General features: G+C 40.9%; 1 protein-coding gene across 1 annotated transcript in view; it reads left to right on the top strand.

The window, feature by feature from the left end:
- Window positions 1-23,278, top strand: part of Dnah7 (dynein axonemal heavy chain 7) — a 201,071-nt gene that overhangs the window by 173,600 nt on the left and 4,193 nt on the right. Inside the window, exons 54-60 of the mRNA XM_051190199.1 lie at window positions 927-1,088; window positions 3,747-3,932; window positions 5,819-5,956; window positions 9,884-10,114; window positions 13,345-13,497; window positions 14,922-15,099; window positions 20,038-20,141. Coding sequence (XP_051046156.1) covers window positions 927-1,088; window positions 3,747-3,932; window positions 5,819-5,956; window positions 9,884-10,114; window positions 13,345-13,497; window positions 14,922-15,099; window positions 20,038-20,141 — 1,152 coding nt within the window. The remainder of the gene's footprint in view (window positions 1-926; window positions 1,089-3,746; window positions 3,933-5,818; window positions 5,957-9,883; window positions 10,115-13,344; window positions 13,498-14,921; window positions 15,100-20,037; window positions 20,142-23,278) is intronic.

The following is a 23,278-nucleotide window of genomic DNA, read 5'->3' as shown; positions in this document are numbered from 1 at the left end:
TGGCAGCTGTTGGTGCCATTCACTTCAGAATGGCTTTGAGATAGGAAGGGGCAGACATTCTTGGTATCAGCTGGGAATGCTTTGGTCTGGCACGGGTTTAAACAGTACACTCCTTCCTCCCCTGCCTGCCCCATCTGTCCTCTTATATTTCTGGCTCTCCTGTGTGCCCTTCAGACAGGCTCTTACTATCAGGTTTTTTCACCACATGGTACAAGTTGTCTTCTCCAGCATCCCTTACCTGCTGGGTTTTCCCATCTGGTTGACCAACTGCTGGCATTTCCCTCTGTCTACTCTGTGGCAATGGATTGCTCTTTTTCAGGTCTGAGTTCTGTCCTTTCCCACAGTCCCCAGCTGTTGTGTCAACCCTGACGGCCCATTGATTTCTTGCTAGTGAGGATGACTGTCTCCCCATGCCCTTCACCAGAGAGGAAGGGTTCAAACAGACTCCCAGCATAGAGTGACTTGGTCTGAAGAAACTCCGCAGCTGTACCTCAACCTCTGTTGATGACTCCCAGTATTCTTAAAGGTTTTTACAACTGCCTGTTTTCTTCAAATTGTCTATTTTGAAATTTCTTCACAGTGGCCTGAGAGTTCATAGTTGTTGGGTTGCTTTAGCTGGAAACACGTCCCTCCTCAACCCCCCCCCCCAAAAAAAAATCCTGTAAAATTCAAATTAGATGGATTTGCTTTGTTTCCTAGAAACCTAGTGTACAGAGCTGTGTGTGCTGATTGGACTTGAGTATGAATGGGCAGATTTTTACTTGATGTACCTGTAGCAATACACTTGTGTTTTATTTATTTGGGTGATAAAAATAGCTGAATACTATTTACAAGCAAAGTAATTTAATTATATGAATTTAGAAATATATCAAGTCTAATGCAATGTTCACAGAAAAATAACGTCACAGGACAACTTCTCGTTTCAGGATGAATTCAAGAAATTGCTTTACGGCCTCTGTTTCTTTCATGCTTTGGTACAAGAGAGACGAAAATTTGGACCCCTGGGGTGGAATATTCCATATGAATTCAATGAGACAGATCTAAGAATCAGTGTGCAGCAACTCCACATGTTCCTGAACCAGTATGAGGTACCATAAACATCACAGCAAGGACGTTACCTTTTTACTCTTTATCATGTTACAATTGTTGGTGCCGGGACTTCTGATTAATTCTGCTCTGATAAAATAAACTGCAAGGGAGTTCCCAACAGCCCATTAAGTAGTACTTGATTATAGCAGGAAATTATAACTGCTTTAGGGGGTAGTTAGGATGCCAGTTTGTTTCCAAAGAGCCTGGGCTTTGTCCTTTATTTTGGCACATAGCCACCTGTGGAGCTCTGAAAAGTAATGATGTTGTATTTACTATGAAAAGACCGCTAGTCAGCCAGGCTTGAGATGGGGTGGGGTAGGAGGATGATCAGTATTTTGTTTGTTTGTTTGTTTTGTTTTGTTTTCTGGAGCATGAATTTATTTTTTGTGAAGTGAAATTTTTATTTTTGAGTCTTGACTATTTGTCTAGAAATAAACTACTTAAAACCATTTAAATAATAGATTCTGTGAGAAGGCCAGAAAGCCTAATATCACATTACACCAGGCTCACATCGCCCTTCACTGTTCTGATTCTCTCTGGGGCTATTGCTATTGCTTTGTTTCCATTTTAAGATAGGGTCTCAGTATGTGGCCCTAACTGGCCTGGAACTCAGGGCAATTCTCCTGCCTCAGCCTACAAAATACTGGGGTTAAAGATATCCATTACCACACCAATGTTTTCCTTTCATTTCTCCCATGAGGCACTATTTGATCTCCTTTTCTAGGCTAATCTTGTACTTACTCTGTAGGCCAGGCAAGCCTTGAACTTGAGGTATTCAACCTCCCTTCCTCCTTCCCTCCCCTGCCTTTCCTCTCCCCTCAAGTCCACTCTCATCCCCCTCACTTTCTCTCTTTCTTCCTCTTGCTTTCTCCCTCTCTGCGTGACAGCCCATGTTGGGCATGATGGGATTTACTGTTGTGAACTGGATTTAAATAAGTTTGAAACTTTGAAAACTGTCTTGTAAATTACTGTATGAGCTTGTAAGACTAGGGAACTGTCCCAGCCTAAGACAAGTTGTCTGAATTTTGGCAGAACCTTATTCAAATTTAGCTAGATGTCTTTAATTAAGTCTATCGATAGAACATAAAAAACAACATTTTCATTCTTTTAATATAGGCTTGTAAATGGGGAAGGTTCAATTCTATTTCCATAAAAGATGGAGGGCACAAGTGGCAGAAATATTCAAATGAATCATGAATTTGATGGTTTTCTTATAGTAACACCTACAAAAAGAAAGGAGCTAATAATAGAGATAAAATACAGTGCCAGAGGAGGATGTATCTGAGCTAAAATAATTGTAAAAACCAGTGAGGAACATTTGTAGGTAGCAATTTGAGTATCTGGATAATATAGTCTACCTTAAAATATAATCTATAGTGAGAAGCTAATTAAAATATATAAGTATGCAAGTTTGGTGTAGCACTTAAAAAAATCAAACCCACTATATGAACATGATAAAGAGAATTTAAAACACATGACCATATCAGTAGATACAGAAAACATCATTTTAAAACATTCCCCATTCATTAGTGATTTTAAAAAAATATATACTCTCAGCAAACTAGGTAGGGAGAGGAACTTGGTCAACATGAAAAGTCATATTGCCTTAGGAACTGTTCTATTGCTGTGAAGTGGCACCATGACCATGGCAACTCTTACAAATGAAAGCATTTAGTTAGGGTTTGCTTACAGTTTCAGAGGCTGGAGCAGTAGCTAAGAGCTACATCCTAAATTGCAAGCAAAGAGGCAGAGAAAGAGATTGGGTTTGGCATGGGCTTTTGAAACCTCAAAGCCCTCTCCCAATGACACACTTCCTCAAGCAAGGCCACACGTGATGCTATCATAAGATCCACTTCCTGGTGACTAAGCTCAAGTATGTGAGCCTATAAGGGCCATTGTTATTTCAAGGCGCTACAAATATCTATAGAAACTAAAAGCTGAGGCCATGCTTAAAAGATGTCCAATTAGACAGGTACTGTGCACACATGGGAAGACAGCTTTGTGAAGTGGGAAGCATGATCAAGTTAAGCTGTCAAAAGGCAAGAAACACCTGGAGTTACCAAAAGCCAGGGAGCCCGGAGCATCCTCAGAGGCAGAGAAGCAAACATGCTCCCACCATTGCCTTGATGCTGCCTGCACTTCTGCCCCTTCGATGTTAGTCACCAAATGGGAACCACAGAAAAGTAAGCTGGGAGACCAGGCAGGCAATGCTAAGAATTGAACTACAATGGGGAAGATGCCAGACATACAATACCCATAGAAGAGAAAGGATCAAAATGGTTTAGATATTAAGAGATGGAGAGAGAAGGAAAGGTCTGGACTTGTGTTACAACAAATGTTAGTAAGTATATGCGACAATGAAGACCTTCACTAGCATTTGAAAACTATTATTTATTTAAATTATATTGATGCATAATAAATCACAACCGAGTACAGGAATTTTAAGTCTCAGTACCAGCTAAATGGAAGTGAACTAAGGCAAGAAGAGGAAGGTCCTGGGGAAAAGTTCAGTGATTAGCATAGAAAAGGAGCTTGTGTTACTGAGAACTTTTAGGAAGATGCTTAGCTTGATGATGGTAACCAAACACAGACACCACCCCACACCATGTGCCACTGGTATCTCTTAACTGGCTGGTGACTGCTGCTCTCCAACTTAGGAACTGCCTTATGATGCTCTGCGGTACATGACTGGGGAATGCAATTACGGAGGCCGGGTGACTGACGATTGGGACCGGCGCACACTGCGCAGCATTCTGAACAAATTCTTCTGCCCTGAGTTAGTAGAAAATCCAGACTACAAATTTGACTCGAGTGGCCTCTATTTTATCCCTCCTCCTGGTGATGTAAGTATGCCCCCTTTAAGAAACACAAAACTCATGGGTATTAATAGCATAGTTTTCACAGGTGGTTTCCCACCAGACTTTCTAATTTTGCTGTCCATCCTTGTCTTGTTTTTTTACGTTGTCTAGGAACAGTGCACGCACCATGTGCAAAGGGAGTTAGGAGTTTTCCTGTGCCACTGTGATGTGGGATAGTTCCCTTAGTGATCTTAAATCTTGTCAGCATAAGCTTGGTGTTTGGGTTAAAAGACTTTGTCACAATTAAAATGAATATACCTGTGATGGGGGGTCATAAAATATTAGCAGCAATAATTAATGTTTATATCTCAGGTTTTTTTTTTTTTTTGTAGTTAGTGCTAAGTTGTTATCTCACTGCAGCATCAAATAATACTGCATCATTCTTTTGTTTTTTGAGACAGGGTTCCTCTGTTTGCTTTGGAGCCTGTCCTGGGACTAGCTCTGTAGACCAGGCTGTCCTTCATCTCACAGAGAGCTACCTCCCTCTGCCTCCCAAGAGCTGGGACTAAAGGCGTGTGCCACCAGTGCCCTTCTTTTATCCCTTCACAAACAAGGAAGCAGACTGACTAAGCTTGATTGACCTGTCAAAAGCCTCCAGAGTACAAGGCAGGGGACCACTTGTGGTCCACAGCCACTGTTCTTTTCTGCTCTACCTTCCAGCCTCATGCACCGCCTTCAGAATAATAGCACAGTTTCTTTCAAAGGCTTTGCAGCATGTGCCAGTCATTTCTCATTTGGTTCCTAAGGTCAGATAACATGCCTTGACCACATTCATGAGACACGTACAAAATCACTTGCTAACTCCACTCATCATCTAACTAGGGCTGATGTTGCGGACAATAAGACCAATAATAATGATTTGTCAAGTGTTAACAAAGAACATGTATGTAACAGGCCCACATCATAAAACTATTAGTGATGAAACCTCCATCCATTTATGTTTATGATTATATATGCATATCAAGTTGTAGTAAAACTAAGCACCTCCCCATGTATTAAAGCTGGGCAAAACAACCCAGTATGAAGAGTAGGGTCCCAAAAGCCAGTAAAGGAGTTGGATAGAGACCTGGTTCCCACTGCTAGGAGTCCCCTAAGAAGAGCAAACTACATTAATGTAAATATGTACAGGGTACCTAGGTCAGCCCATGCAGGCTCCCTGGTTGTTGGTCTAGTCTCTGTATACCTCTGGGAGCCCAGGTTAGTTGATTCAGTGAGTTCTCTTATGGTGTCCTAGACTTTTCTTGCTTTTAGGGAGTTTTTAAAATGTATTCATAGGTTGGGCCTTAAGAAGGGCTATGGACAGGGAGGGAGATAGGAAGCAAAGAAAGGATCAAGTAGCATAGAGGCCCTGGGAATAGAGCTCTTAGTCTGGGGGCTAATTAAAGTGCTTGTGCTGCAATGGAGTTGAGGAAAGGGAAAGGAGGTGAGCTGCTGGGTCTAGTTTGTCCAAACCTAAGGAGTCTAGCTGCCTCCTCTGGGTTTCAGTAAGTCCTCACAGAGGTGCTTGGTTCTAAGCAACAACAAGGAGATGGACACAGAGCTCTCTTCTGGAGTTCTGGCCTTCAGCAAAGACATTCTTAGAACTGATGCATCATCCTTGCCCAAGTGTCTATCTCCCGTTGTCATTGCTAGGGCAAGTTTCTAAGTTTTGTTACCAGAAATCTCTTTCCTCATTAATAATAGTAATATGCTTTAGTTGAATAGCACATTACCTTTTTCTTAAAAGTTGCCCATGTTGTCATTAGTCCCCTGCCTGGGCTGAAAGAAGGGAAAACATTCAGTGTGCAGTCCCACAAGCTCATTCTCTCCCAAGTCCTACCTCATAATTGTCATCTAACCTCCCGATGATTTCTTGCCCTACGCCTTTGCAGCATAAAAGCTACATCGAATACACAAAGACTCTGCCACTGACCCCATCTCCAGAAATCTTTGGAATGAATGCCAACGCCGACATCACTAAGGATCAATCGGAGACACAGCTGTTGTTTGATAACATACTCCTTACCCAGGTGTGTGTTGTGAGCCCCCTAAGCTGGAGCCAGCGGGGATCTGTCTGCACCCTCCCCCCACCCCAATCCAGCAAAGCCTCCTGACAAAGCTCTGTCAAAGTGAAGGAGTTCTCAAAGCAAAAGGGGAAAAAACCCACATAATCCCTTAATTATGGACTTCAGCATAGAGAATATGGGCATCTGGCATTTTCTTTTCATCAGTCTTGTTTCCGAACAAAAGCGTCTCTCTTAGTCTCTTGCTTCCAGGAATTCCAGTTTGTTTTGTTGATATGCCTAAGCCTCGCCCCAAACAAAGAATGTGTTAGATCCCTTTCATGTCTTTTAGGTGGCAACCATCATTTTAAAGATACCTGAGAAGCAGTTTGGGAGCAGAATCTGTGTACAATTTTACCTGTTTCATTTTCTAGTCTCCTAAAGTTGCCTATTTTATGATTCATCTTTAATAGTCCCAGGACATTTCACCTAGTTAAAGTAAAAAAAAAAAAAAGAAAAAAATTCCTTTTACACTATTTTATTAGATAACATAATGCTTAAGTAGGTGATAGCAATATTGCAAAGTGGACCCATTTCATGTCTTTTAAGTGGCAACCATCATTTTAAAGATACCTGGGAAGCAGTTTGGGAGCAGGATCTGTGTACAATTTTACCTGTTTCATTTTCTAGTCTCCTAAAGTTGCCTATTTTATGATTCATCTTTAACATCCCAAGACATTTCACCTAGTTTACGTAAAAAGAAAATCCTTTTACGCTATTTTATTAGCTAACATAATGCTTAAGTAGGTGAAAGCAATATTGCAAAGTGAACTTAAACAGTTGATGGGTGGGAGGCACTGAAGGGCGTGAAGCCCTGCTGGTGTGATGTGCGCAGGGTGGGTAGAAGGGAATGGAAAGTGTGGGCAGCAGCCAGTGCATTAAACAGTTGTTAATCCTGAGTCCAGCCAGAGACATTCTCTCTTTAGAGGAGAACCTGAGAACCTCGCGTGTTTGTCATTTTTGAAAGCAAATTAATGTGGATGCCAGGAGTTCCCACAGAGATTAAATGAAATGCAATAAAAAAGGATGCACAATTGTTTAGTTAGGCAGATTTTCCAATGCTGAATTCAGGTGTTTTTATGGTTTCTCCGAGTGAAATGGTGGTGGTTCCTGTTCCTGTGGTTGCTGGCCCTTGCTAGCACTGCTTTGAGAACTTTGCATATGACATGCAGTACACAGGGAACCAGGGAATGACTGCCCATTGCTTTTCCTATTTTGTAGCTAGGAAACTGAGACACAAAAAGATTAAGTAGTTTGACCAATATTGGGTAGTCCAGTTTCAAGGCCAGACTTAAAGCTAAGCAGTCTGACCCTCACTGGTTCCAGAGCCCGTTCTAAGATGCTATCTTGTACTCCCCTTCAGATTCTGTGGCTGGGTCAGACCTAAGATGCTGAAAAGGCCCAGAATCAGGAGGATGTGGGGTGTGTTATTATAAGCAGGCATGTCCACAAAACCTGCACTTCTAATTTCTGTTAGTATGCCATTTTCTAGTAAGGCAAAAAGAACAAAGACAGCTTTTAATGCCCATCTCTCACGATGATGACGAGAAAATCTGTTATGTGTGAACAGTCATGAGTCAGTCTGTCCTGCTTGTCATGTATGATGTGTGTCACACTGCAGAACCCATAGAACAGTGCTCATTCTAACAGAAAATGACTCAGAACCAAACAAATGGTTTGGTATGTGATTTAAACAGTGGATTTCAACATCCCTGAACTCAGATGTTGTTCCTGCGTGTGACTCTTATAATGGGTAGGCAGTAGCTTTTGAGTCACAACTCAGGCAGAGACCAACACTGCAGAGCCCTGTGAGCTAGTTATCGATGACAAGACTTTTGCTCTAATGTCCCTGCCTAAAACATATCAGAGAAAAATAGAAGAGGCAGACAGCAGAGTTGAGAGTATAATTTTTGCAATGATCTTTTGTTTATGCTTAATGGTCATACTCTATTTCAAGAAGAAAAATTATAAAACCAATATGCTGGAGGCTCTCTGAAAAGGCTAAATTCTGCAAGGTCTCTTTTAGGATATATTACACACATCTTTACTCAGTAAAAGGAAGACAGCCCCAAATCAGGCGAGTTGATTCACATTTGTAATGCTAGCATTTGGGAGACCAAAGCAGGACAATCTCAAATTCAAGGCCTGTTTGGGCAAATCAGTGAGCCATGCACCCTGCTTTTTGAGTATGCATTGTTTGGTGCATGTATCTGCGGGTACCTGCAGAGGTCACAAGATGGAATCAGATGCCCAGTTGGAATTACAGGCAGTTGTGGGCCTCCCAACCTGGTGCTGGAAACTGAGTATGAGTCCTCTGCAAGAGCAGCAAGCACTCTTAGCTGGCAAGCCATTTCTCTGGCTTCTCTCTTGCTTCAGAATAAATAGTTAAAAATGGAGGGTGGGCTGGAGGCCGAGGTGTAGCTTAGCAGTATGTGTTTGTCTAGCCCATAGAAGACCACAGTTTCAGTTGCCAATGTGGGGGCAAAGGAGAGGAGCGTAAACCTGAGAAAGCTGTGGAATTGCTAAGGAAAGGGAGTGGGAATGGAAAGCCAAGCTAAACACTTAACAAATGAACAGCACCCCTGCAGCTCTTGGTGCCTCCCATCAACACTGCTCTACAAAGCTTGCACCAACAATGGTGTGACTTTCCTGGATTAACAAGGATGTCAGAGTCCCTGAAATATTCCTCTGACACTTGCAGTTGGGTATAGGTGTGGTTTGTGTGCTTGTGTCGTTTTGGTAGGGTTTGTGTTTGGTGTGGTTTAGGGGGGCACAGCTCTCGATAGAAAATGAATGATTTTTTAAAATCTGTTTGTACTACTTTAAATGTGGCTCAAAATGCAAAACTCAAAGTATTCTGTAAATGAAGTAAAATGAAAAAAAAGACATTCCATTAGTTTGGGCCCAGCATTCAGTACCTTTTTTCTTCTATTGTTTTAAATGTTAAATGTAAACTAAATACCTTAGGAATGTAAAAAAAAATCATTGTTTTATGGGCATAGTTCTTATTTCTTTACAGTTCTTAATTTCTTTTTACTAGCAGGCAATTAAAACTTTCCAACATTTAATTGTTTTATTGTCTGATTTTATAATCTCCTCTAAGGATGTGTGACAGGTAGGTAAAAATTTAAGGAAAAAAAATAGTGTTCACAGATTAGAATGTTTAATATTAATTGTAAAGAAACCAGGAATTGTAAAATAGGGAGACTAAACTCAGTTTTCTTGAGCTGGAAAAATGTGCGCTAGTTAAGTATATTTTAATAGTGCTCATTCTCCCCTGGCGGACCCCAGGAGTGTATTTGTTTTCTTTAAAAGCCTTTCCAGAAAATATAAATTCATTTACAAGATGCCACTATAAACATAGGAGGCCCAAATTACATCGGATGCTCCTTCCTGGCTTCCAATGACAATCACTAATGCCTGTACTTTCTCCATAACTCTGAGCCTCCTAGAGGAGTCAAGCTTATTTCATTTGCCCTACAGGTTCAGGGAGAAACCTGTATCCCTGCTTCTGGCAACTGGTGTACATCAGACATTGGCAAATAGATTTTGTGGCAAGCACTCTCAAGATAGTCACATTTTCTCCTCTCTCATGGGTTTTAAGGTTTGGCACTGCCCAGATGCTTGGTCGAGCTTCAGTGGGTACCAGGAACATACAGATGTTTCTGTGAGGTCCTGCTTTTCTGAACATATCACATGCCCTTCCTCCTCCTGCCTCACAATCATCTTCCCTCAGAACTTCATCCCCTGTGGCTCATACATTTCCATAACCCTTGTATGAAGAAGAATCATCAATGGAATAAATAATTCCTTCTTAGATTTGCTTTGCAGTTTTCCCCTCTTGGCTACCCTTTGACCTTTATGAGGATGTATGTAACAGTTTGGGTTCTTCAGTCTCGTTCATCAGGCTCTGGAACAAAGTCATCAGATGAAGTAGTAAACGAAGTTGCTGGTGACATCCTGGGCAAACTTCCAAACAACTTTGATGTGGAGTCTGCAATGAGGAGATACCCCACAACCTACACTCAGAGCATGAACACTGTCCTTGTCCAGGAGATGGGACGGTTCAACAAGTTGCTGATAACCATAAGAGAATCATGCATTAATATTCAAAAGGCAATCAAGGTAAGATGACATGAGAAAAAGAATCACTAAACATCACATTTCTATCAACTCAGCAAACGGTTATTAGTGACAGGCACTGACAAGCACTATTCTTGATGCCATGTGTAGAAAACCAGCCCCTGCTCTTGATTAGACTGTAGAATTCTGGGAATAACAGTTAATAAAGAGTGTGCTAGATAGCACAGCATACTGGAAAGGAGCATGCTAGGGAGACATTGTGCTAAGCCATAAGGAGAACAAGCTTTCAAGTTAGCAATAGAGACAAGGAAAACATTAAACAAATATAAACATAATTTTTAAAGATTTATTTTATTTGAAATTATGTATGTGCATGTGTGCTCATGTGTGTGTCTGTGTGTGTGCATGTGTGCTCATGAGTGTGTCTGTGTGTGTGTGCATGTGCGTGTGCGCTCATGTGTGCATGTGCATGTGTGTCTGTGTGTGTCTGTGTGTGTGTGCATGTGTGCTCATGTGTGCATGTGCGTGTGTGTGTGTGTGTGTGTGTGTGTGCGTGTGTGTGCGTGCATGCACACAGGTGCCCCTGAAGGCCAGAAGCAGGCATAGGATCCCTGGAAGCTGGAGGTTACAGATGGAGGAATCCAAGCTCCTGCCCTCTGCCCCAACAGTAAGCACTCTTCAGCGCAGAGCCATCTCTCTAGGCCCACATATAATAAAGTGAAAAATTCATTAGATAAATAAAACAGGCTAAGTCAGTAGAGTTGTAAATGCTGAGTTGTTGGAGACAGGCTCGGGCAGACCCTTCTGAGGATAGAGGCCTAAATGATATTAAAGAAGAATGTATGGATTATTAAGGGAAGAGCATTTATGCAGATGTTAAAACAGTAGCAGCCAACAAGCACTACCAATATGGCATGGACAAGAAGCACCGGGGGAAGTCTGGTGGGTCTAGAATGGGATGAGCATGGGTGTGTGGGGGAGGAGGGGCCATGACCGGGTACATGATGGCCTTGTTAGCCATGGCTAGGATCTTGAATTTTGTTTTGAAATACAGAGGCATTAGGAGTTTTCAGGCAATAGTGATATTTCATATATTTTGAAGCTTACTTCTGCTGCTGCCAGGAAGGGAAGTAGGGAACCAGCGGAAGAGAACCTGGGTGAGGTATCCAAGCTGTGTCAGTAGCATTGAGGTGAAGAGAAATGGCTGTCTTGTAGCATTAGGATAACTGAAAGTTTTTGTAGGACTGAGAAAAAGAGGATTGAGGGACAACTCCCAAATGTTTAGCTTCAGCAAATATAAGGTCTAGAAGGGGGAAGGGGGATTGAGGGAGAAAATCAAGAAATATGATCATGTTATTCTCTAGTGCTTCGTGAGTCAGTAAAGACATTATTGTTAAATGGAGGTCAGCGTGGTTGTAACTTTGTCTGTAATATGTTGATTGTAGTCAGAAATAAGTGTAAGGAGTACGGGTTTTTCCTCCCGCCGCCTGGCCTTGTCCTGCCGCCGCGCCAGCCCCAAATAACACACAGAGACTCTGTATTTGTTATTACACTGTTGGCATGTTACTAGTTTCTTATCGGCTAGCTCTGTCTTAAGTATTAACCCATTTCTATGTATTTCCACGTGGTCTACTTACCGGGGAGTGAGGCAGGCGTCTGGTCTCCCCGGTCTCTCCATGCTGACTCCTCCTTACTACTTCCTATTTCCTCCTTGTCTTCTAGTCCCTCCTATCTTCCTTTCCTATTGGCCAACAGTGCTTTATTATTATCCAGTATGAGAAACATATATAAATAATGGCATCTCCCATCAAGTAAGATTGATAAATTAGCTCAGATGTTTTGGTAGCACTGATGAGCATAGTTTATTTTGGAGTCAATTTCTCCTATTCACTGTCCCCTACAGCAGCTACAAATGTGTTAGTTTCCTTTTTTGAAGTCATCTATCTCTAACTGTTCTCTAAATATTTCCTTAATGTGGCAAAACAACCCAACTTTGAAAATCATATTATACATTTCAAAGTTGAAATAATATATAAAAGAAATTGCTTGTCAGAATTTATGGGGTGCAGTTAACAGAATAGCCAAGGAAATGATAGTATAAATCCAATACCAGGAGAAAGAAATTTAAAATCTAAAGTTGAAGAGGAGAAGAGGAAGAAGGGAGGGGGAAGGATGGGGGATGAAAGTATTGGACAACCCATTTATAAAATGATATGATGTGGTACTAGACACTGAGTCTAATGATAGTATAATATATTATCCAAATTCATATATGTACCTAGAAATATTTACCATGTAAAAATACATAGCCCAGTTCAATTAAAAGACTTGATATCATTAGAGTATATTTTCTGACCATGAGATAATTTAGAAATTAACAAAAAACTAGTATGCAATTTCCATATATTTATAAATTCAATATAACATTTAACAATGTACTACTTAGAGGAAAAATTAATGGTAAAATTAAACATAAAGAGTACAAATACCTAAAAACATACATACAGAATACATTATACAGGCTGGGCACGTATATACTTGTATATACTTGTAACAACAAATAATGAAAAGAGAAAGAGGCTATGGATTTAAAAGAGCAGGGTTTAGAGGGTAGAAAGGAAAGGGACCAATTATGTGATTAATTAATCTCAAATATTAAAAAACAAATGTGGAAAAATAAACATAACTTTCATTAAATCATGAATCAACATATCACCATGTTAAAAATTGGGGAACATGTTTCATACACACACACTGTGGTGGCTTGAAAGAAATGGCCTCCAAAGAGAATGGCACTATTAGGAGGTGTGGCCATGTTGGAGTAGGTGTAGTCTTGTTGTAGGAAGTGTATCAGTGTAGAGGCAGGCTTTGAGGTATTGTAGATGCTCAACCCATGCCCAGCGAGACAGAGCACTTCCTTTGCCTGCAAGTCAAGATGTAGGACACTTGGCTACTTCTCCAGTACCATATCTGCCTATATACTACCATGTCACATCATAATGATAGTGGACTAAACCTTTGAAAATGCAAGCCACCCCAATTAAATGTTTAAATGAAAGGTAGACAGTGATTCAGTAGCTACCAAATAGTTAGGATTTTCAACTAAAATTTGGTTAGAAAAACCATTACTCCTTTTCTAAGGAAGGTTTGAGAAACTCTATGCTTTCCTCGCGAATCCAAAGAAACCTTACCTTTATTAACAAAGACAATGTGAAGAAACAGGCTGCCTAGGATGGCCGGTGCTGATTTCACCAAGGTCTGTTGTGTTTCAGGGGCTTGTTGTAATGTCTACAGAGCTGGAGGAAGTGGTCAGTAGCATTCTGAATGTCAAAATTCCAGGAATGTGGATGGGTAAATCTTATCCCAGCCTTAAGCCACTTGGAAGCTATGTGAATGACTTCCTTGCAAGACTAAAATTCCTGCAGGTGAGTTCATCCATATGAACACTGCTATCCAGTCTCCCCTGGGTTAATTTTCTTCATCAGAATGCTGAGTGGAGATAGGCTCTCTACAGTCCTTCATATTCCAGGCAATAATGAATGACTTCTATGCAATAGTGTGTGTGTGTGTGTGTGTGTGTGTGTGTGTGTGTGTGTGTATTCTACATCTTAAGTAGGAGGTTTGTGATATGTGACATTTAAGCATATGACATGCTTTGGAGGGAGAAACTTTGGCCATGTTGACTTTCTGTGATAGAGCCCTATAACAAAGCTTCTTAGGAAGCCAGCAAGTTTGTAAAGAGAGGAGCTGTTTCGACATTACCCGACAACCGTCCAGCTCTGCCATCTTGGTCCACGACAGCAGTGACTTCAATGGTTACTTTTCCTGAGTATGTTTAATGGGTAGAATCCTGACTCCTAGTTATCTGCCAGTTGATGCTTCATTATATATCAAAAGAATCAATTAAAAAGAAAAAACACAGATACTACTATATGACATGAAACTATGGAGAAGTTGAGCATTGTAGCCCACACATTAAATGTCAGCACTTTTGTGCATGAAGCAGGAGGATCACCCATAAATTCAAGGCCAGCCTATGCTACAACAATTTGGACTACATAATGACTTCCAGGCAAAGAAGTCTCTAATCAAAACAAAAACACTCAGGAAGTTTCTGCAGGAATAAAATGAACAACTTCCCTTTCATAGTTCAGTCCCTTTGATGTACCAGAGTCAGTTACTAAAGGACTAAGATAGCTCCTGAAAGCTGAGGTTGAACTGTTTGTTCTTCTTGAGTTGAGTAAAGAGTGAATTCATTTCTTCAGAATGCTTTTATAGTTTGCTACTCAGTCACTTGCTATTCAACAGCTCATCATCAAAGCTTGGGAAGTAAATACAGAATTATGGTGTCATTGTATTTCTAAAGAACAAAAGCATTCACCACCCTGCTTGTTTGTGTTGTTGCATGTTGCTTTTGTATGTTGGATTTCATGGTATGTAAAGTAGGAAGAGAAACTTCCAAAAGAATATTCTACCTTATAGTAATAACTAATTAATTAGAAAGATGAAAATATTTCCATGTGACCAGCTTTAGGGAAATCTATCTGTGTAATGTGATACACTTAGTAACAATGAATTTTAGTTCACAGTGGTATGTAGGACTTCAGGTGAAACCACTGGACATATAAAAAACAGACACCTACGTCTGCATTAGCACATTGCAATTCCTAAGCTAGAGTGATGGAGATGACAAGTCAGATTTTGAAATCTTGAGAATGTGCCTTTATATTCATTGAATCCCATTAGCTAATTTGTTTGAATGGTAATATACATATTTGGAGATGCATTGCATTGACGTTGTATTAGAAATCTGTATGAAATCTGTTACTTTTGTCTGGATCTACCATAGCAATGGTACGAAGTTGGCCCTCCGCCTGTCTTCTGGCTTTCTGGCTTCTTCTTCACACAAGCCTTCCTAACTGGTGCCCAGCAGAACTATGCCAGAAAATTCACCATCCCAATTGATCTTCTTGGGTTTGACTATGAAGTGATGGATGACAAAGAATATAAAACTGCTCCTGAGGATGGTAAGTACAGCGGCAAAAGGAACTGGCTCATTGTCTGTGCAATGGACAAAGGCATAGCATTTTTGCTTATCTTCTCAGCTTTCAAAAAGCAATCATGTGCATAATACACAGAAACAAATCATAAGCAAACAGTGGAGAAAACGGATTGAGTAGATGAATCTGGATTAAAGGTACACTTTCCTTGCACTATGTTTTTCTCCCAAACTGAGAAAATTAGAAACTTTACATAGTTGAAGTAATAAAAAAATGAGCAGTACACAGGCTAATCATTCCTAACCTGTGTCTGATAATTACAGGTAATGGTAACATTGTATGTATGTGTGTATTAGACAGACAGACAGACAGACAGACAGACAGACAGACAGGCAGGCAGGCAGACACGGAGAGAGGAAGGTATATGTGAGTGTGTTCTAAGCACACACCTGTGTGCAAATGCCTCTGGAAGCCAGAGGATGATGAACGTCCTACTCATCATTCTTTGCCTTATTCCTTTGAGACAGGGTCTCTCACTGAACCTGGTACTAGGATGACCTCCCATGAACCCCAGGGATCCTGTTGTCTCCACCCCCCTAGAGTGCTGGGGTTATTAGGTACACACATAAGCCACACCTGGCTTTTTTTTCATGGATGCTGGAATCTGTGCACAGGTGGTTAAAAGCTTGAGCAGCAATCACTCTTGCCTGAGGGTTGAGGACCTAGAAACATTTGAAGATTGGGAGGGTGATTATGAAGATTCTGTTTCCTGGTTGGTTGTCTTTTAAATACTTTACAGTTGCTGTGACATTTTATTGTAAATATAGTGGGGCCATCAGACTGGCTCAGTGAGAATGGATACTTTTTGCCAAGCCTGACAACCTAAGTCAATCCCACGGTGGATGGTACTGAATCCCGCTAGCTCTCCTCTGACTTCCATGTGTGCCTTGGTGTGCTTGCATACACTCACACAAGCAAAATAAGTAAAGTGTAATAAACATAAATAAACACAAAATAAACAAAATGTAAATGCAGTTGGACAAGGCTACTACTTTAGATAAATACTACATTTTTTTTTTAAAGGACTGGATTTTACCAAATGGTGCTGACTTCAAATGAACGGCATCACTTTCTCAGTGACTGCTTCAGCCAATGTGTCACAGGCAACTATGCTTTATTGGTCATCGCTGGCCCACTGCTAGGCACTACAGATCAAGCATCAGCCTAGACCTTTATTATTTTTTTAATTTATTTAACATACCAACTACAGCTTTACACCCTCCTCTCCTCCCATTCCCTCACCCACCTCCCTTCTACTCCCCTCCTTCTCCTCCATCTCCATTCAGAGGGGATAAGCCCCCCCCCAACAAAGCCTGGCACATCAAGTTGATATAGGACCAATCTTTCCCTCTCTCCCCTTGCACCAAGGCTGGGCAAGGCATCCCACCATAGGAAATAAGTTACAAAGAACCATCTCATGTACTCATGCGAGGTCCTGGTCCCACTGCAAGGGGCCCCGCAAAAGACCAAGCTACGCAACTGTCACCCACATGCAGAGAGCCAGATGACCTAGGCTCTAGTTCCAGTTTAGAGTCAAGTGTGAGACACTGATACAAGTGTGAGATACAGCCACAACAGTGTGGAATAATCACCTTACTTTACTGTGACAAATGGTTTCACTTTTGACCAGTCACACAGCCAAAGATTTTGGTGATGTGAAGCCATCCTTATGCTGTGCCCTAGGAAACTTGCCTTCCCACTCTGAAAATGAAGACTTGTGCTCTAGCTGCACAATGCCTTCCTTTCTCGCCTCATCCTCGTGTAAAGTACCAGGCTAAGAAAACAGCTATTGGCACCACCAAGTTTGTGAGCCTGTGCACATGTGTGTCCCCTGGGAATCCATGCCCCCTCCCCTTTCCTTTCTCCTCTAGAACCTTGTTTCTTTACTGGTGCCTTCTCTCTCCAGAATCAACAGACTCAGAAGCGCACACAGCCTGCTCTGGCATCTCTCGTCTTAGACGCAATCGGTGAACTTTTCCATTGTCTTGGTACCCATTGCTGTCCTGTATCCCTGCTTTCTAATAGTGAAATATCTCAGGAGCCTGGCTTTGCGTGTGATCTGAGTTCTCAGCTGTGCTTGCTGCTGCTTTCCGTCCTCTCTTCTCCAAAGGTGCCATTCTCTTCAGAGTTACTGATGTTTCCATGCTGACAAATCCAGTTGAATCCCCTTTGTCTTCATATCAACGTCTCAGCCATTCCTTTTGCCATGTTTGTCTTCCGAGACACACTTTCCTCCCTTTGTTTCTAGGACATGGTCTGCTGCTTTTCTTTCCCCTATTGTCTGGATTTATGTTGCTTGCTAGCTTATGCTCCTTCAGCTATTGGAGTCTCCAAGGACAAAGTCCTTGAACAATTTCTGTTTACTAATTCGTCTTCTTCCCAGGTGACCTAATCCATTTTTATATGTTTGAGCATCTCCTTGTTAGATGCCTCCTCTGTGGTACAGAGAGCTGTGCCCATAACTACCAATATGCCATCTCTACTTTTGTATCCCCTAGAATTAATTCCAATAAATAACACCACCATCCAGCCAGAATCCTTTGACTCTCCTGCCCCCCCCCACATCCACATACTCTCCATTAAATCTCCCCTGCCTTTGCCACCACCCCCATTTGTCTGGCCTTGTGTGCCAGTTTATTAAATGTCTTCCTTCTCTTGTTGACTCTTCTCTGGAAGTAGATGACACTGGCCTGTTCCACAGTTATTTGCATGTTTCCTTTTGTTGTCTCTCCTGTGAGAATACAAATGCAGAGCTGTCACCTTACCTGACTTCACCCTTCCTTCCTCAGTCTCGAGCAGCAAATGATGCTGTGGAAGTCCTAAGACATCAGAGAACTAAAACTCACCACAAGCTCATGGAAGCTAGCCCAAGATTTTAGTCCCCCTTTTATTCCAATATTGAACTGCAGAAACATCTTTAGGGACAATGAGCACACAGGGAATCACAACAATGGAACACATGCTACGTTATAACTAATCACACTTTCCCCAGGAGCAGATGCCTAACAGGTCATCAACCTGTTTGTTTAGAATCCCTTGTTATTAATGCATGTGGTATGCACACATTGCTGAGTCTCAGAAGTTTAACAACTCTCTGCTACGTTGTTTCATTTTTATTTCCTTTATTTTATAAACTTTAAAAACAATCCCTTCACACAGGTTACTATTCTAAAAAAAAAAAAAAAAAAATAGCCCGAACCCCTCCCCTCATAAAATTCAGTATATCTAGACAGATTGAGGAACATGCCAAGAAGGACAGATATTTGTTCCAAAGAATGTGGGGGAAAGCTAAAGAGCTTTGAGTAAAGGAGAGTCAAAGAAAGGGCCTCTACTCCAGTGTAGTGGAACAGTGCTCTGTTCCAAGTCTGTGCCATGGAAACTGCCCATCCTTTATATTAATATTTGCAATAACCCTATAGCATAGGCACTAGACCGTTTTTGTTAAGTACAAGCAGAACCTTGGGCTCAGGGAGGCTAAATAACTTTCTCAAGGACTCAAGGTAGCATTGGTCCAAGATAAGACTTAAGTGCAGGCCTCTGGCCTCATGCTCAACTGCTTTCTTCCCAGCCTAGTAACTGAGCACTTCAGGGAGAAGTGTGAAAACAGAGCATATCTTACAGAAAATCTCTTGATGAAATTGTGGTTGATTCTTCATTCAGGAGCCCAGAGTTTTTCCTCCTAACTTTGTTCAATGTCCTCCTGACACAAGATAAAAAGTGGCATTCCAGCTGACATCTGAGTGGAACTAATGTCTCCATACAATTTTGGACCCAGCTAAAGATTTAAGTTATGAAAACACTGCATGAAGTTTTTTGAACTAGCTAAATGTCTACACTCAAACTGTGGAAGTGGATACACTGAGTGTAGAGATTATACAGAATCCTTTATTTTCCTTTTCCCCAGCCAGCATCTGCCTGTTGATAAATGAATATTGAGGGGGAATAGAGGTTATCAGGCACTAAAAATTCAGAGTTATCTTGAGAGTGGTGAAGTAGAATGTAAAACACAATTTACCTAATGATTCGTACAGATTACTTGGTGTTCCAAAATTGCCCAGTAAGCATTGGCCATCTGCTAAGCAATTCACTCTATCAATGTGTCCACCCCAGCATAACAACATTGAGGACAGATATTTGTTAATTATGAATTTTATTTTGTATGCAATAAACTTTGTTTTTTTTTTTTTTAAACCAGAAAATGTACTGGGATATCTGCATTCCAACTTATTTCATCCTACTTCAAAATTACCTAAACAAAGAAGAGTTCACAGGGTGACCTGGGAAGATGGGATTTTCCCTTTCTCATGGAACCCCAGGAGGAGGGTCATAGAGACTATTAAGTATAGCTGTGGCTGGAACCTAAGTTCCCTCCCAAACCCCACCTCCCCCTTTGGCCTTTCTCCTTTTAGATACTGTAATATGTACCTACCTCTGGTTTTCTCATTGTGCAAGCCAGGCTTTCCTTGCTTACCCAAGAGTAGAACAGTGAGAAGTGTGTCCAGTGTGTTTACACACATGTAACACTAGCACCTGGGAAGCTGAGTCAGGAGTATTGAGAGCTTTGGCCAGCCTGGCTACCTTGAGACCCTGTCTCAGAAGGTAAATAAGTAAATCAATAACAAAATGTCACACTTAACATAGGAAGCCATCAGTTCATTTAAGGGTTAATGTTGGCTGTTCTAGGCATATCACCTAAGATTCCTGTTACCCGAGTTGCTAGTTCCATCGAGGTGACTCAGTCATTAACTGAAAGCACTGGCTAGTAGAAATGGAGGCACAGGGGAGGGAACCTGAGGAGCCGTGGCTGGCACCGTGTGCTGGCCTGGTTCCCCCAAAGAGCAATTGCAGATTTGGTACTTGGTCAGGATGCATTTTTGAAGGTTAACTTCTTTCTTTGTCATTTAGGTGTTTACATCCATGGATTGTTTCTGGATGGAGCTTCCTGGAACAGAAAGATCAAGAAACTTGCAGAATCACACCCTAAAGTTCTCTATGACACAGTCCCTGTGGTCAGTATTTGCTAAGGACACGTGTGTATGCATTTGGATATACGCACACACAGTTTGTTGATGCTCATGGTGATTTTACTCTACAAAGCTGCTCTCAGTGCTGGATTGCTGAGTACATTTGTTTTTGGTGGGATTCTGGATTGAGGGTCTGCAGTTTCAGCATATTTGTTGGTTGATTGGTACATAGTGTTACACTGTTTCTGTGTAAAGGAAACTCATTTTGATTCATTGGCATTGACTCAGTTAGTAGCCCTGTGATTCCCACTGGGTGCTCATCCCTCAGTCTTCTTGCACTTAGGAACATTGTACTGTTCTGCAACCTTTTGCCAGTGAGTTATTTTAAACAATAGTATGGTAATATGGTAACAAACCAGCACAAGAATATTAACAACTGATCACTAATTAGACCATGAAGAACTTCCCACAAAAGCATAGCCAAGGATGCTTTTAGGAGGAGAAATGAATTTTGGTGCTTCATGAAACTTACAAGTAAAGAATTCATAAATGGTGAGGAGCAATGGTATGTAGCAGTTTCTTTGTGTAGCTGCATCATGACTAAGTAGATTTATATACTATTTGGAGAGCACATCCAGGATGCTGTGATAAAACATAAACTATCAGAGTCACATCAATTGTAGGATTCTGTAAGCAGCTCAGAGACAGGTGAAAAGTGACCGAAGCAGCTGCAAAGGGCTAGGCTGGTCCAAACCTGAGAGTTTCATCTAGATACACCTCTGTGGGAACCAAGATATATTGATGTTTAATAAGTATCAGGAGAAACAAATAGGCTGAATAGAGGATTATTCAGGGAGAAATAACTCACAACATAGACAGATGAACACCAGCAGGTTCCTGGTCCCAAGGATGCCCCCGGATGTACTCCTGTCCCAGTGCTGAAAGCAAGAGATTCTCTGAGCCCCCAGGTCACGTCTGGCCCTGTCTGCACCCCCAATGGGTGTGGTCTACGCCACAGATGCCGACAAGGTGAATATCTCACTACAAAGATATACTGGGCAGAGAAGGTTTAGGACGTAAGACTCCAAAACTGAAATGTGTGCCACTTCAGGAGTTGACTGGGGTTGCAGTTCTTTTCCTTTATGAGGACATTACTATTAGCTTTCAGGGAATGGAAGGAGTATGTGTACAAATGGATAATTGTTCTTCTAAACAAAGAAGTCAATGCGAAGTAAAAATTCTCATTAAAAGAATCCATTCTTTGCTTAACATGAAGTACATCCAAGCTGAAAATATTTTGAGAGCTAAGTTGTAGTTAAGTTGCAAAAACAGTTTGTGCCCCTCCATAACATGGATCCCACAATGATTTGAGAGGGGTGGATACCCCTGGGTCTTAGTCACTGGCTTCTTCATGTCATTGAGTTTTGACCTAAGGACCTAAGGAGTGTTCTGAACAGGGGGAGGTGAAGTCATGTACCTCAGGGACTACTCATTACTATGAGATAAATTAATTTGGTCAAATTCTAAAAGATGCTTATGGTTATAGTTTGTTCTTTGTCCTTATAAGTGAAAGGCCAGCTGGCATTGTTCTGAAGACTGGCTGTGTTCTACAATAAATTGCATGCTAATATTCTAGAAACTAGCCTAATGACTAAAAAGAATGCAGGTCTATTGTAGCTCATAGAGGAATGGAACTATGCTATATTTTAAGTGTTTTAATAACGGGAAAATTATAACTGTTAGCACATAGCATACAGACATTAGTGTTCACGGATATCTCCATATATCCATATATTGTACCTTGACATATCCTCCTGCTTTTCTTCTATTCTTGTCACTCTCTCAGTAACACAGTCTCTGATCCCTAGTCACCTCTTCATTCAGTTTCCTTGTTGCTTCTCAAGCTTCTGCATATGGTGGAGAGTGTCCCGCTGATTCTCCTAACACCTGCCTTACTTCACGTAAGCTGTAGTTCTCTGGTTCCAGTGACCACTTGGTTGTGAATGATTCTTTTATTCTTTATGGCATCAATCATCTTTCTATCTACCATTTATCTATCTATCATCTATCTTCATCTATTTCCTATATTTGTGTATATAGGTTATATATATGTGTGTGTGTATATATATGTATATATATATATATTTATACACACGATACATACATTTGTGTGGAAAGGATGCATTATAAATATATGTACATATATATATGTTTTTCCCCAAGCTGTGTTCCTCATCCTAGCTATATTGGGGTAGACTGTTCTATAAGTATGAAGTCTTTTTACCTGCTGTGTAGATTAACTCTGATTTTCCTGTGTAGATGCTTCATCTGGATGATTATCCATTAGTGAGCATGGGGTACTGATATCCCCTGTTATTGTTGTACTGAAGCCTATGCTCCCTTTTTGTTAGTAGTGTTGTTTGAAAAAATTGGGTACAACATAAAAGTAAAATTTGCTAGAGAGAAATCTCAGTGATTGAGAGCACTGACTGCTCTTCTAGAGGACCTGGGTTCAATTCCAAATACCCACACGGAAGCAGGCAAAACACCAACGCACATAATATTGTGTATTGTTAGTATATGCACATATATTAATAAATAATAATCTTCTTGATGAACTAGTTCCCTGATTGTTACGTAGTGACCTTTGTCTCATTATTAGTCTTAAAAGTCTACTTTGTCATATGTAACTACTCATTCTTGGCTTTGAACTGTTTGCTTGGGATATCATTTTCCACCTTTTCATTTAAGTCTGTGTATCTTTTGGGTTGAGGTGAGTTTTTCTTGGGCAACATATTTTGGGTCTGGTTTTTAATTCATCCAACAATCTGTATCATTTAACTGAAGAATTAAGGCCACATTCAGAGTCCTAAAAAGGTGTGATGTGCCTGTCATGGTTTCTATTTCCTTCTGTTTGGAGTACCATTTGGTTCTTCCTGCCTTATTTATATTCATCCCTGTGGTTTGATGATTTAATGTATTGATACTTTGATGTTTTAGACTTCTCATTTGTGTACCTGCTCTTCCAGTGGAATTTATACTTTATGTGCTCATGATGACTGTTTTTCTTTTACTTCTGGATATAGGGTTCTTTTGAAAGCATCTTTAGTAAGGTTGGTCTTGTGGTCATAAATGATCTTAGTGTATATTTATCTAGGAAGGTCTTTTAGCTTCTTCATTCT

Source organism: Phodopus roborovskii, unplaced genomic scaffold, assembly GCF_943737965.1.
Source record: "Phodopus roborovskii unplaced genomic scaffold, PHOROB, whole genome shotgun sequence".
NCBI classification, from domain to species: domain Eukaryota; kingdom Metazoa; phylum Chordata; class Mammalia; order Rodentia; family Cricetidae; genus Phodopus; species Phodopus roborovskii.
The sequence above is the reverse complement of the archived record's forward strand: the minus strand, read 5'-3'. Positions and strand labels throughout refer to the sequence as shown.